Source organism: Argentina anserina, chromosome 1 (genome assembly GCF_933775445.1).
Source record: "Argentina anserina chromosome 1, drPotAnse1.1, whole genome shotgun sequence".
NCBI lineage: Eukaryota > Viridiplantae > Streptophyta > Magnoliopsida > Rosales > Rosaceae > Argentina > Argentina anserina.
The window spans coordinates 23,480,650-23,496,570 of record NC_065872.1 but is presented as its reverse complement, the minus strand read 5'-3'; the positions used below and the strand labels follow the sequence as shown (position 1 = coordinate 23,496,570).

General features: G+C 37.9%; 2 protein-coding genes across 2 annotated transcripts; one reads left to right on the top strand and one right to left on the bottom strand.

The window, feature by feature from the left end:
• The first annotated feature begins 1,715 nt into the window (after positions 1-1,715).
• LOC126788470 (cationic amino acid transporter 2, vacuolar-like) lies at positions 1,716-9,945 on the top strand. The gene is made up of 14 exons (XM_050514470.1): positions 1,716-2,050; positions 2,135-2,336; positions 2,412-2,496; positions 2,978-3,118; positions 3,251-3,369; positions 3,455-3,551; positions 3,651-3,823; positions 3,924-3,990; positions 5,784-5,942; positions 6,307-6,580; positions 7,414-7,522; positions 7,736-7,848; positions 8,731-8,806; positions 9,585-9,945. The coding sequence occupies exons 1-14, from the start codon at positions 1,906-1,908 to the stop codon at positions 9,739-9,741; spliced, it is 1,917 nt and encodes a 638-aa protein (XP_050370427.1). The 5' UTR covers positions 1,716-1,905; the 3' UTR covers positions 9,742-9,945.
• A 750-nt stretch (positions 9,946-10,695) lies between these two features.
• On the bottom strand, positions 10,696-15,543 carry LOC126788590 (BTB/POZ and MATH domain-containing protein 4). The gene is made up of 4 exons (XM_050514599.1): positions 15,078-15,543; positions 14,665-15,010; positions 14,291-14,573; positions 10,696-11,109 (listed from the first exon to the last, which is right to left on the bottom strand). Exons 1-4 carry the CDS (start codon positions 15,479-15,481, stop codon positions 10,838-10,840), a joined length of 1,305 nt encoding a protein of 434 aa, XP_050370556.1. The 5' UTR covers positions 15,482-15,543; the 3' UTR covers positions 10,696-10,837.
• Between the last annotated feature and the right edge of the window lie 378 nt (positions 15,544-15,921).

Below are 15,921 nucleotides of genomic sequence, written 5' to 3'. Positions count from 1 at the left end.
TGGACGGCGGAGATCCGGCGGCCGAAATCTGGGTTTTTTTTCGGGTGAACTGTACCCGTGAACAATACCCAAATAGCTTTTTGATTCGTAACTTTTTCATACGAACTCTATTTTGGACGTGCCTCGTGACTAAGAATTTGTATCGACGAGTGCTACAACTTTCGTGAAGGAGGTTTTCCCGAAAATCTTACGCATCAAAAAGTCAATATTTAGAGTCTCTACACTTAGTACGACTCCCGATAAAAATAAAAGTAAAATCGTAAGGGTAAAAGATTCGGAGCGTATCATAATTGACCAATTTAACCAAAGATACCAAACTTTTTTACCAGGAGCAGAAATCCATCCTCTTGAGATGATCTACAACGTGCAGTAGGTGTCAATACCATATATGTATACCTTTAGTTATAACTATACTAAACTCAACCGTTCTGCAAAATGTGGTTGGTTGATCCAGACTGATCTAGACTACTTATTCCACAACAATATCCAAGTACCCATAGTTCATCATCAAGAAGCAGTTACCTGATATTTGGAACTCTCTGTAGTACATAAAGAAACACCAAAAAGCTACTGAATATTGATCTAAACACAACCCTATTTCTCTCCTCCCCAAAACGAAACTAATTCGCATAAAATATAGAATTCCAGATGACCCATGCTTCAATTAAGTAAATTTCAAACTACAATATCACACCCAGAAACAAGAATAGAAAAGAAATTTGAAAAGCAACACAAATCTGCGTAATCATTAATTCTATTAACTGAATCGCAAGGTCATCTATCCCTAAATAGAAAAGAATATATTACCTCTACAATCTGAAGTGAACTTGATCGATGGGTTAAACCTTGACTGATTCTTCGAGCCTAGGTGATAAAATTAGCGATGTGCTTTGAGGTATTCGACGACAAAGAGGATGGGAATGAGAGAATGCCAGAATGGGATGAGTTTACACGGGTAGGTTAGAAGGAGGACAAAGCTGGAAATTTAAAATTTTCATCAAGGTTTGTACATATATACCTCCTTGGCTCCTTAACTAAACCCTTATGACATCTGCTCCTGAATCAAGAGATATACAATCTCTCTCTCTCTCTCTCTCTCTCTCTCTCTCCTGAATCAAGTAGTTGATTATAGCATGCAAACTGTTGTTTAATTTATAATTCAATTGGGTAGGTTTTTTCTCCTAGTTGTTCGGTGTATGTTCACATACATTGTGAATGACCTAAATTTATTGATATCATATATAGTTATATCATCTGAGTTCTAAATATAAAATACACGCCGTGCAAATAATATGTTCTGATTTTGCATGCGTCGGTAATCAAGGTAGGCCTTATATACTTGGTGAGGCATTAGTTATTTGGGTTTTTTTTTTCCAAATTGGACACGTTTTTGATGTGCCATTGGATTTTATCTATTTCAAACAATTATCATGTCAAATTTAGCACCGAGTTCTTCTGACCTCCTCTTCATTCCTTAATTTTTAATGAAAAACTGAAAAAGCAAAGGGGTTGGTGAGGTGGGTTAAGGACTTAAAAGGGATCTATAATAATTTTATTTTTCCAAAAAAGAAAATAAAAACTTCACGCCCATAATACGGCCACACTTTGAGACTAATACAAGATACGTATGGCGAATGATTGATGGGCGGACACGCATTGGACCAACAAGTTGACAATTATTACAAGAACGAAGCCAAAAACATAATTGAAGGAAAACAAAACAAAAAGAGAAAAGAAAGAAAAAGATAGATAGGTGCCGTCCACGAAACAACCAAACACAAAACCCAATCAATCTGCCCGCCAAGAATCCCTCTTTCTGTCTCTGTTTTATGTTTGGGATTGCGGGCAGGTTGGATTGTACATAATCGAACAATAAAAGGGTTTGCGTTTGCGTTTGTGTTTTTGATGGGTTTTGATTCCCATCAAAGTGTTAATGGATGGGGTGGTCGTCTGATCAGGCGCAAGCAGGTCGATTCCGTTCACCGCAAGTCTGCCTCTTCCCATAACCAATTGGCCAAGGAGCTGACTGTTCCTCATCTCGTTGCTATTGGTATATCAATGTTTGATGCTTCATATTTCAACTGAACAAAGAACATATAGTTATTGTCGTTCTTGTTGTTTGGGATTCATATAGGTGTGGGGTCGACAATCGGAGCAGGAGTGTATATTCTGGTGGGAACAGTTGCTAGAGAGCATGCTGGACCAGCCCTCACAATCTCATTCTTGATAGCTGGAATAGCAGCTGCCCTTTCTGCCTTTTGCTATGCCGAGCTCGCCAGTCGCTGTCCTTCTGCGGGAAGCGCCTATCACTACACCTACATATGCATCGGAGAAGGGTAATTGTCTATTACTTTACTCTTCTTTTTTTTGGCATCACTCACTTACTATTACTGGATATGTGTTATGTGCAGTGTTGCTTGGTTGGTTGGTTGGGCTTTGATTCTCGAATATACCATTGGCGGTGCAGCTGTTGCTCGCGGCATTTCACCTAATCTGGTATGTTTCAATTTACTCGACTTTTGATAGATGCATATGTTAAGATACATTTGTATCGATGGTATATACATCTTTAATTTATTGTCTACTGAAGTGGAACTTGCGGCTTAAAATTTGACCTCATTATTATTCAGGGCACCTATTTTTGAATTTTAGTGAATATTTTAGACGAATCAGTTCTTTGTCTTTTCATCATATCATGTGTTTTATTTCCACTATGATATGAGTATAGATATGGCAATTGTACAGAGGTCCTAGGATTATTGTAAGAAAATATGTGCATAAATACTGGGTATCAGCCATAAAGTTAAAAAAACTGCATGCAATCTGTGCTCCTATGCCTGCATTGAATTTACCTCCTACGCTCGAATTGGAATCCCCTTGAGGGAAATATTTAGTGTTCCTTTTAAAGCTTTGAGATTTTCCTGACATCTGGTATGTTGGTATGCCCTGCATCCTTATATTTGTCTTCTATTTCAAGGCATTACTCTTTGGTGGACCAGACAGTCTGCCTTTCTTCCTAGCCCGTCTGCACATTCCTGCGCTGGATATTGTGGCTGACCCATGCGCAGCAATTCTAGTTTTTATTGTCACAGGGCTCTTATGTGTGGGAATCAAGGAGGTACAGATGAATCTTTCTATTTTCTTCTTCTTAAGAATGATTAAAATTTCAAGTGCCAAGTATCTTCTTGTATTTGTATAACAGTTGTGTTTTCTACTCTGATGGAACTGTCATGGAACACTGTATGTGCAGAGTACCGTGGCACAAGGCATTGCGACAATAGCAAATGTATGTGCAATGGTATTTGTCATAGTTGCTGGTACTTATTTGGGATTTAAGACTGGCTGGTCTGGATATGAACTTCCTACTGGGTATTTTGCATCCCTACATTAGTATTCGCTCTTATAAGTCTAGAGGAAAATTTTCATCATTGCTCCATTTCCGTCAAAATAACAGGTACTTCCCCTTTGGGGTGAATGGTATGCTTGCCGGGTCTGCAACTGTCTTCTTTGCTTACATTGGTTTTGATTCAGTTGCAAGCACTGCCGAAGAGGTAAGTACATTCTTGTTCTGTAATCTGATATATGAATCCACAAATACTTTAAATATTTGTAATTATTGTATTAAACTTTTGGTGAATCTGTTTCCAAAGGTCAAGAATCCCCAACGAGATTTACCTCTGGGTATTGGTGTTGCACTATCTATATGTTGTGCCTTGTACATGTTGGTTTCCATGGTCATTGTTGGTTTAGTGCCTTATAATGCAATGGATCCTGACACACCCATCTCAACTGCATTTGCTAGCAATGGGATGCAATGGGCTTCGTAAGTTCCATAAGTTTGTTTGGTTTCTGTTTCTCTACCTTTCTTCAGGCTATTAGGTTAGATTATGTTAATTGAAGGAATTTTCTCCTTGTGTTTGAAGCTATGTCATTACAGTTGGAGCTGTTACGGCTCTCTGCTCGACATTGATGGGGTCTATTCTTCCTCAGGTGTTTAAACTGAATATATGGATTTTCATTTAAATATTGTAATATATTTTGATCTTGTCCATTTCTTGCTTTTACCTTCTGTTAATTGATCATGCTGTATATTTGATTTGCAAACTTATTCCTGTTAACAATTGAAAATTTTAATGTCGTGATTTGTATATATTTACTATTTCCCATTTACCCTAACAGTAAAAGTACACTATAAATGATGAGGACATCATGCCAACCCTTTCAAGGTTTCAGAATGAAAGAGATGGAAATTTAGAGCAGCTGATCATTACCTTTCTTTATGGTTGATTAATTGCTCTCAGGTTATTAATTGGCAGCTTAGAAGAATTCTGATCCTAGGAGTCTTTAGGCTTAGTGTTATTTTTCAAAAGTCTACTTGTGTCTTTTTGTTTCTGTTCAGTTTAAGAGTTTAAGTTTTTATTTATTAGGTCTTTTATGTTTCAGTTTCTGAATTTCAAGAGTCTTAAAAGCTAGTTAGTGTCAGTTATAGAACTTAGTATAAATAACTGTAAAAGCCAATAGGCTGGGATATGTTATGTTGAATAAGAATATCAGAGTGTTTTCTGAATTATCCTGTGATAGGATTAAGGTGAGAAACCTGGAAGAGATTCCCAAATTATAGTGTTTTGGGTGTGAAGCCTAGACTAGGGTGTGAAGCCTGAGAGTGAATCCTAAAATCAGTGTGTTTATCCTATAATTCTTAGAGTTTGTGATCCTAGTTCCTAAGCAGCTACTGTCCTGCGTCATTAAACAATGCACATTGGCTACCTACCTTCCCCATTGTGCGTTACGCGTAAGACAGCTTCTGAAAGTTTAGACAGTCTTTTTAATGTGTTGAATAGTGAGCGGTTATATATATATAGTGGTGGACAGGATTAGAAGGGCGTTTGATCATTTAAAGGGTGAGGAGGTGGGCCATTTAGAAGGAAAGTGGTTTTTGACATGTTTATGAGATCTGCTTCGGAATTTGCTATTGTATATTGTTTGACTGAAATGCAGCTGTGTAGATATACTATCATTAGGCTTTTGTTTAGTTAGATTTTAGATGAAAAATAAACTTTTCCAAGTTTACAGCAAAGTACTTATTGAAACAAGAAAGTCTGTAGGACTTGAAAGGGATCAGTAGAGCTATAGGATTCTGTCACATATAAAGTAATTCACCAGTTATTTAAATTTTCAGACTTCAATTGACACATTCATAGATCCGTTATCTCTTTACTGCCTACTTCAACTCTGTATAGTGTTAATAGCATTCACCTAGGTAACTCATATCGCCCGTAACAAACTTGGAAGCTTTGTTCGTGCACTACTGGATCAGCCACTGATATTAATTTAAATTATTTGAAGGGTTAATATTCTAACCTCCCAAGTAATGAACTGTTACAAATATTAAAGAAACTAATAAGTTTACTGGTCTTTTAAACATGTGGTATAGGTTCAAATCCTGTTGGATGCAATTTCATTCCATTATATATGAATATAATGTATATATATGAAGCATATATGTACTTATTAAATCTGTGTCTACGAGAAGCACTTTATTTCCTTTTATGCTGTGTTAATTTTCCTATTGATGGATATGCATACTACCTTCAGTAGGTTTGTGGATATTGCTTTCTATTTATGTCTTTCTTTTCAAGATCTAGCAAGTAGTTCTTTAGCTCTGTTCTGTTTGTTTATTACCATGATTTTTATTACTTCTACCACCAAGTGAGATACTTCCGCTTCTATTTATTTTTGATTTAGTTGGATGAAATAACGATTTTTTTTCTTCTCTTCCGTAGCCACGAATCCTGATGGCAATGGCTCGAGATGGATTGCTGCCACCATTTTTCTCAGAGATTAATAAACGCACTCAGGTTCCTGTCAAGAGTACAATAGCAACTGGGCTTGTTGCTGCAATCCTGGCATTCTTCATGGATGTTTCACAGTTAGCAGGAATGGTAAGTTCAAATTCATGGAAAGATGTGAAAAGTTGGTCGCTCATTAGGCCTTATTTTTGTAAAAATAAGTTGATCACTTGTTAGCCTTGGGGGTATGCTAAGAAGTCTCCACGTCAAATGCTATAATTATGGTCCACTAGCTATTAACTTTTTAATGCTGTGTAATAGCCTGTAGTCATGTTATTGATATCTTTTCCATTTTTATTTCTGAATTCTGAACTGCTTTCTGTCTGGATCACAATAATGACTCTGAAGATGATATAGTTCCTGTCATTTTAGTTCTTTTTTAGCTGGCACATTCCCTTTGATCTGTATTAATAATGTGTGATATGGAGACTGACATGTAGTGACTTATTTGATGTAGGTTAGTGTAGGCACACTTGTTGCATTCACTATGGTAGCAATATCTGTACTTATACTCAGATATGTCCCACCGGATGAGGTGCCTTTGCCTGCATCTCTGCAGGATTCTATTGAATCAGTGTCCTTGCGGCATGCTAGTAGTTCTCAAGATATCATCGAGGATGATCCTAAGGGTAGCGTTGGTTCTTCCAAAGATAGCTCTAAACCTCTACTTGAGAAAGTGGATATTTTGGTTGATTTTCCTCTGATTGAAAAGCAACTACCCCTTGTTAACTGTAAGTTCCTTTTTAGTTTATATCTGACTTCAGCTCATCAGATCTGTGTTGTTTAGTGTTCATGTCTACTGGAGTAGCATAATTATTAATTTTTGAGAAACACCATCCATTGAAATAATAATAAGGAAAGACAAGGATACAAAAGACAACTGCAGCAAAACAAACAGAATAAATAAAACATCAGCGAAATAAGACTAGCCATAAAAGCTACTGCCCTTCCAGGTACTATCCTGCGCTAAAACTAAAACTCTTCTATGAACACTATATCCTCAGTCACATCCCTGCGGACTCGTGACACGAGTCTAGAGAGCAAAGAGAAAAGATCTTCGATTTGCATTTTACTAAATGAAGACAAGATCAATAGTGCCGATTTGTAGGTATATAAACAAATACGAGTAAAAATCAACTGCTGCCAGTATGTTTTCTATCAAGCTCATGTTTGATCTCAGCGACTGTTTTAGTCATAATCAAAAACATATTCACCCAAAGTGCCATTCCAGGTTCAGTACACCTAGTTTAAATTCCATGTAGATTGCTTTCTTACAGTGTACCTACTGTGATACTTTATAGGAGTCAACATTAAATCAAGTTGATATATTGCCATAGAAAATTTAGACATTAATAGATAATCTTTATCCAAATTAAGATAAATTACACTTAAAGACATGAATGTAATAGAGATCCAAAATAAATTTATGCATGATTAATTGTACATTTGAAAGGCCTAAAAGGTATGCTTTCACAAAAGCTGTCTGTTTTCTTTGAAACTAACTAATGTTTGAAGTTCTGCTCGACTTCCTGCTTATTTACCATGTATATATGATTTATTACAGACACAATAAGTGAAGATAACAGGCGAAAAATTGCTGGCTGGACCATAATGTTTACATGTGTAGGGGTGCTTCTTCTGACATATTCAGCTTCAAGTTTGGGCCTCCCCAGGTGTGCTGACTTTGGTGTCTAGACTTGGTTCTGGTTGATAATTTTCTTATTATCTTAATCAAATAGATTATTGATGCTTCTATTATGAAGAAATTGTGTTTAAGTTTTTTTGTTCCTCCATTTGATGTTTATTTATCTTTCTGCTAACATATCTCATCTCTCCTTTCATTAATCATTTAACTTCTTTTTTTTTTCTTCTAATTTCCTTTTCAGCCTTGCTCGCTATGCAGTATGTGGAGCTGGTGGTATCCTTGTTCTATCTGGTCTAACTGTGCTTACTTTTATAGATCAAGATGATGCACGACACAGCTTTGGGCACACAGGAGGTGGGGACACTGTTAACCATATCACTCACAAAATTCATAATTAGTCAACTACAGTTATAGTTTTATTTACACGTTTACATACCCCCTAATTGTAGGTATAGTTCCTCTAGATGTTGACGGACTAGGATCTGAACTTATTGATTGTAGTCATATAATCGTATATTTGGAATAGGTCAATCAAGAAGTTTCCTGCTGCCTACTCCAGGCTAGAGCCCATTGCTCAGACCTTGTTTTCCTCCTCCTATCATTGTTATTATAGGCTTGAGCTCACTGTTTAAAGCCTCACCGTCTTCCTCTCTTAACATCCAAACTGATATATCTAGGATTCACATCCAAAACCAATTGGCAATGGATGAAGTGGCCCAAACCCTTATAAACCCACAGGTAAGGTCTGAATCCATAATGGGTTTACCTTGTAGAGTTCGAGCCCTGCCTTATCAGAGATTGTACAACCTACTGTGAAAAATGTTAGAAACTCTGGTACTTCACCAGAAAATTTTAAAAAGGTTTCCTTTGCAGTCATATTTGTGTGCAGTGTACCACCTTAAAGAACAGTTTTCCCTATACTGTGGCATACTCCTTGCTTCAGCGTAATTTTATGAGAAGAAAATCTTTGCAGATGCTAGTTATCGGACATAGTTACTGTAACTTTGACTGAACACCTTGATGCTAATATTTTACAATTTGATTTTATTGAAAACTATTTACGTTTCTAAGGAAATAAAATTAGAAATTTCTTCAGGTCATGTTTGGTTAGTTTCATTGGACATGGTACTCTGTTGTAAATGGTTTGGGGCTTTGGGCTCAGTTGTTATGTTACAGTAGATTGAGGCTACTATCGTTTTATTTTTCCATAATAGTGGTACATTGATTTACTTTCAGGTTTCATTTGCCCATTTGTTCCATTGCTTCCGATTGTCTGTATTCTCATCAACGTCTACTTACTTCTCAACCTTGGGTAAGTATTACACAAAAACTGTTACTCTAATTATGTTTTCCTTTCTACCAGATATTCACTATTATGAATCTGCCTTATAGTTGAGAAATTGCTAAAAATTTATAATTCAATAATGAAAATGATAATATGTAATGTCTTCTTATTGATCAAACAATCTAACAGTTGGGACGTCCTCAATTTTAGAAAATAATTCAAATTCATTTTAACTTTCTACAGTAATGTGAAGAAGAAAATCTCGCGCACTCCCGATTGTACTAGCTGCATAATCTGTGCTGTAGTTGTTGGGATAGTCGAGTCATTTTCTCCGTTAAATGCACAAAATCCTTTTTCTAGAGAGATGATTGATCTCACAAAGGATACTTGTGACATTCTAGGAAGTGATAAAATTTTGAGAAGTATAAGGCAACAGCTAATTCACAGATTATTTTGGTAAAGCTGAGCAAGTTATTAATGATTAGCAAAGTAGAGGTAGAGTTGTGGGTAGAGATAGGGAGAGCAAGGATAATTAGGTTCTAAAGAAAGCTGGTGAAGTTATGGAGACTGGTAGGCGGATAAGATAGAGGGTTGAAATTGGAAGTTTGGTCAAGAGAAAAATGCTAGGGCACCTTATTGATTGCTACAAGAATGTTTTTCTTTGTAATGATACATCTTATTTATTTTTCTGTTGAGTTAAAGAGAAGATGGACGACAGTTGCTTCCAGATGCATCAGTATCTTTCATTGTTTTTCTCTTTTTGCCCAGGCATCTAATACAGTTCAATTTATTCTCTCATATTCAGAGGTGACACCTGGGCTCGTGTTACTGTATGGCTCATGATAGGAGTGGTTGTTTATGTATGTTATGGCCGAACACACAGCTTACTGGAAGATGCAGTCTATGTGCCAGCAGCCCATGCCAACGAAATTTTTCAAAGCTCAGAAAATCATGTTGCTTAACTAATGAATTTGTACAGAGAAAGCAATGGGGTCTTCTGTTATGGGTTTGTACAATACGTTACTTCTTTCTTTGTACTAATTATGTTAGCAGGGACCCAAATTTACACTGTATAAATGTATAATAGGATTATTGGTTAATGGCGAATATGTACTAGAAATGTAAATAAGATTCAATCAATAAAACTTTTCTATATTACATTTTTACGAAGCTGCCTTGAAATTCTTATGATTACAGAAGCAAGTAAAGAAATTCTTAGGCCCAATTTGTTTCGCGGAATTGAGGGTTTGGAAAAAGTTCATTCCTTTCCAATAAAGGTATTCACAGAGAAATGAACTCCTTTTGTAACAAAAAAAAAATGAAGCAAGGAACTGCTTCCTTACATGAAGGGAAAATGTGGGGGATAATACTTCTATTCATGAATTTAAGGAACCACTTAATACAATTTTTTGTATTTATTACTCACTATTCATGTTAGTGTATTAATTACAAGTTTTTTTTTTTGACAATTATCCGGCTATTTTCCATTGTGTTACCAAACACCGGAAAGAAAAGTTCACTTACTAAGTTTCATTCCTATGGGAATTCCAAAAGAAATACTCATTTTGGATATTAAACGGGGCCTTTCGGATTTTAGGTGGAATCGGGCATAAGAGAACACAACAAACACCGTTAAGAAAATTTTAAATGATATGGAATCTAAAACTTAAAATTTAAAAATTGCACTTTCTATAATTTCGTTGTATTTATTGACGAATTTTTTTTTTAACTCAAGGCCATCTTTTATACTGCAATCTCTATTCGAAACGTCTTGAGAGACGCGTTTGAAAGCATCAGCCTAGCTAGGTTAGGTCGTTAGAGTGGCATTGATGACTGGTTGGTTTTGGGTTGCAACGACGTTGAAAACCGGAACTAGCAGACCATTTACCAGAAGAGCTGAAAACAAGGCGGCTGTGTAGCTCAACTTCAGATACCACCTCTAATCACTGAATCAGCACAAACAACAAAAAATTACAGGGGCAAAATATGGTTTCTTGTGTTTCTCTTTTTACATTTCTATCTGCCATATGTCCAGAACAACTGACACAATTTAGCACATCAGCCTTCTTGCCCAGGACTCATTCCTCTAGCATCACTGCCATCCAAAGATTGGACCCAAATTCTTTGACCTCTCTCTCCATTTTGCAGGGTTTGTTGCCTTGCACGCCGATCATTCGAATTCCCACCATCCGAAAACTGTGCCCATACGCTTTGACTCTTACCCCCTCCACTTAGTTCCTCCTCACTACCTGCAACTGTCTTCAGAAGCTCTGACTGCAGCAGTGGACAGTTTTCCTTGAGCAACTCAAAACCATCCGTTTCCATGACAGCTAAATCAAAAGGAGGGATAAATTAGAACACAATTATAACGGTAGATCAAAACTGCCATATAAGAATATAATGCAATTTTCAGGAGTTTGAAAACAAAAAAATTCAGCCAAAGCCCTCTCAGTATTTGTGGTCTGCAATCTCAAATGTCAGATCAAATATGATTGCTACAAATACGGCAGTGTAGCTAAAAACTACTGCACAATAAATAGAGTAATTCCAAACAAAGAAGAGACAAATTAAGGGTGAGCTACTCATAAAGTCTAAAACTAAGAAACAGACATTAATCTTATCATTTGTGCAGGCCAAGGTCATAACAATAGGAGGCTCATGCAAGGGTCTCAAGAGAAATGAATAAAGTGGCCATCCAGAAAGTAATGCTCATAATGACACCCAAAATCAAACTCTACCGCACAAATTACAAAGTCCCTCAAATCTTCATATACCCTTTCATTACTTTATGTCCCAAATATCCAAAAATGATAGCTGTCATACCACCATAGTACCAAAATCATTGCCTTCTTCTCACATAAAACATTGTGTCTTCCCCTCAAAAGGGACACACAATTAACTAGTTCACCCGGCTCCAACATAGCCTCCTCAAATGATGTTTTCCAAAGTGCTAAAGCAATTAGACGATTTACGAACACTGCACATCACACCAATGAAAGACAAAAAGGCCCTTCTCCAGTGCACCATATCAGGATTTCCAATCTTCCGACAAGTAACAATCACTTTCTTTTCATCCTTGACTAGGCAAAGATATATTTCCCTTTACCTTCAATGTTTCGTTTCTTGTTTGTTCATAGAATTTGAAACTTTTATCATAAACAACAACAAAAGACATTTATCCATGCTAGAACAAACAACACTTTCTCATCTTTTATCTAAAGAGAGTGAAACTGGACCACAATTCCAGTTTCATATAGCTAAGGTACGAGTTCCACAACTTCCATGACATCCAGGCAGTAGATGAAGTATAATCTGAAGATTTGCATTGACACACATACACCATATGCAGTTGAAACACAAATCACACACACCACCAGGAAACTGCAAAACACAATAAATGAATTGATTCAATGCTAGCCAGGACATGCAGCCCCATATCTACACAAGATGACAGGGTAAAAAGATGAGTTTCTTTCCCTCCTGATACCCCCTAGCAATTTCCCATAAAGCCCCCCATTTTTTGTGCACCAACTCCACACCCCAAATCCACAATTTTCATTTACTTGCGTAACCAATTCCACAACCAACCCCACCCCCCCACCCCCCCCCCCCCCCCCCCCCCCCCCCACACCACCCCCACACCACCCCCACACACACACCACGGCCAATAAAATAAAACAAATATATAAAAACTAAAAATAAAAACCAAAAGGACTTGATTAATCTTTCTTAGATAAGCCAAGCTCTGATTAATCTAAAATTAATTTTATCCCCCAAAACACATGGGTGTCTTTATGAAAATGCAAAACTCAAAGTTACCCTTAAATTAACTTACCTGATGGCCTTAATTTAAGATTAAAAAAAAACTTCTGCCTATTTGCACATGTAAATGTAGCGAGCAGATAGACAGTTCTGCTTGCTAGAATTCGGGGACCAGGGGGTGGGGTGGGGTTTTGGGATGGGCAAAGCCAAGTAGTAATATGAGAAATGACATGCTATGCCAATGGAAAGATGTAACAGAATATAAAGATATGGTAGCCATTAGACAAAATGAAGTTAACTGTAGTGAGCAGTGCCAGGTTTAGTTCCAGGAAAAGTCACTGTAATATCATGTTAAAACAATGCTGTAGGCAACTTATGAATAAAAAATAACGCAAATTTTTCCTTTATTACATATATAAGACAACAAACCATAAACATGCACTTAAAGGCTGAACTTGAGGAAAATGATGATGTAAATTCATGATCAACATGTGCTTCGGATTTTAAGAATGAAACGATCCTGTCCAGAGAGAAATTTGAACAATCCAGTCTAACAATCTGCCACAAACTTTCCAGACAAATTGAATACAGAAACCAAAGAATTTACCTACGAGAATGTCTGATATGACCTTATACATAACAGCTTCACAGCATCCTTCAGTGTACCCAAATTTAATTTACCACACAAAGTTTTCCATCATATGCATAATATGTTCAAAAACTAAGCGCATGAACCCAGAGTCACCCTTGCCTACAGGCCATGCAAACAAGCATACCTCTACCCAGACCATTCTGATCCAATCATCTCCCGTTTTTACTAATCAAATTCCTCATAGTCTTTAGAGTGCTCAATGAGGTTCCAATGAACCATATGTAATCAGCATTCAAGGCCATCTACAGTAAAAAATTTAAAATAAAAACACCTAAATTGGGGATACTTAAGAAAAGGTCATTTGGACACTCTTGATTTTGCTCATAGGATATTGACGATCCATGGGAAAAATTATTGGTTAGTAGAATCAAGAGTCCAGTACACCTTTTTATTAAGACAGGAATAATAACTGGGAGATGATAGCCATAATGTACCATTAATGTGAAAGAGCAACTTAACTAAACAACCCAGAAAAAGCACTAGTCCTATTTTACAACGACTATGGTGCCATTACCACTAGGATCAGTTTTTAAACAAAACAACAACTAATCCTAGAGATAAATTTTATTACTGAACAGGGCAGGGCTATATAAAATGTATACACAAATGGACTACAATACACGTATACACGATTTACTGAAGAGTATAAACAGAACAAAGAGTAAAGCAGTCAATTAAAAGACGATCTCTTATACGCAACATCATCCCTCTAAGAACTTTTCAACTTCTCCACAGCAGTCCAGTTACAAGAGTAAAAGCAGCCATCAAAATAACCTAATAGCTGACCCAAAGTAGATGGCAATGACCAAATGGCAACCTCTCAAAAATATCACTGAAGAAACCGGCAGAAAAAGAATGCACAAATTACACCATTTTCCTTCTACTGATCAACAGGGTAAAGATAAAGTAACTCAAGGTAATACTTACGACATAATTTCTAATGTAACTGCTAGTTGGGTGCCAATCCTTGAACAGAAATTACGAGGCAATTCATACAGAAATGACACTGGCCTGACTTTTCCTATATATAGTACTTGAGTTCTGATACATTAAAGCTGAACACAAGGGGAGAGAGAGAGAGAGAGAGAGAGAGGTACCAACTAGATTTGCAGCAGCAAACTTCAGGCAAACAGATTTTAGTTCAACAGCAGAATAGCGATCAGCTAAGGCGAGAATATTGGCAACAGAATTGACAGATATATCCTTGCAGAGAACAGATTCGCACATGAGTCGAAGCCTTGTCAAGCCATACTTGTCTGCAGCTGCTAGCAGCTTTGCCGCTAATACATCCGATAACGAGGGCATACAGGCTGACGAACTTGACTCCGAGAAGTCCTCATCTTCAATGAGATTATCTGTATATAGGAAGTGCAGCAGAGCCTGCCCCAGCAAAACAACAAATATCAATCACATCTTCTCAAAGCCACAAACCATCATTATCGAAAAAACAAGTAAATTCGACAAGTGCTACCTTAAACACTTTAGGTTCCATGTTGTCGACGAGTATTTCCTGACCGTCCGCATCCAGTCCACTAAGGAATTCATTGTCGAACTGCGGGGAACGGGCAGCCAGTACAAGCTTGTGAGCAGGGAACCGGACCCCGGAGACACTGAAAGTAACATCGGAGCCTTCCCCATTGTCCAAGAACACACCGAAATGCGCTCCGATGTCAGACTCGGGCACATCAATGGAGTGCAGCCTGGAACTATCGATTGCAGAGACCACGACTCCGACGGTGCAGTTGATTTTCAAGCAATCATCCTTGAGAAAGGTCGAAGACTCGAGCATAGTGCGCCGGTAAAACCGCTTGTAGCCCCTGGAACAAAACACTGAGCGTGTAGCGTTGGTAAATAATGCAAGTACAACTGTAAAAGGGGACTCACCACATGCTGCCTCGGTACTTGAGGGTGTAGGGCCCGCTCTCGAGGGAGCGGTCGAAATGGGAGTGGACCTTGTGCTTGGCGCCGGGGCCTTGGTCAACCAGGGTCAACTCGAAGAGGGCGCGGACGTCGCTGCCTTCGGAGGCGAGGGCGATGAAGACGGAGACGTAGGCGGAGTTTTCCTCGGGGTTCTTGCCGTCCGGGTAGAAGTAGACGGCCCACTGGTAGCCGCCGATGGTGAAATTCTCGCTGGCGATGTGTTTGCCGACGCCGATGCCTTTGGCGAGGGAGTAGCCTTTGATCAGGAACTGGTGGGACCCGTTCACGGTCTGGGTGACGAAGCGCGAGCTCGACGGCAGCACCACGCCGCTGCTCTTCTGGCGAGTGTTGATGCTCTGTGAAGACATTGTTTGAATTTTTGATTTCCTCTGATCTCGATCCCCTTTTTCCTTTTCTCTTCTCCTTTTTTTTTTTCTATCTCATTTCCCCTCTCCCCTTACAAGGTTACCCTCATTGGCTTTATTATAATAATAAAATTATCTTTCTTTTTTTCAACAAGAAGAAAAATTTACGAACTTAAAACCGCTAACACAACCATGGCCGGCTCTAAGGGATTTGAGGCCCAGTGCGAAGAAAAAAATGGCACTTACACAAAAAAAAACAAATTTTTCTTTTCGGGATTTGGAACCGAGCCAAGTACAATATTAGGAGACTCATCCCCACGCCTGAAATTTTTTATTGAAATGTTAAAACATGGTACAATGGGGGGAGACATAAAACCATTACCCCAGAGAAAAGTACCAACTTGCACCTCTTGTACATACAATCAGATATGAACCACATCTCA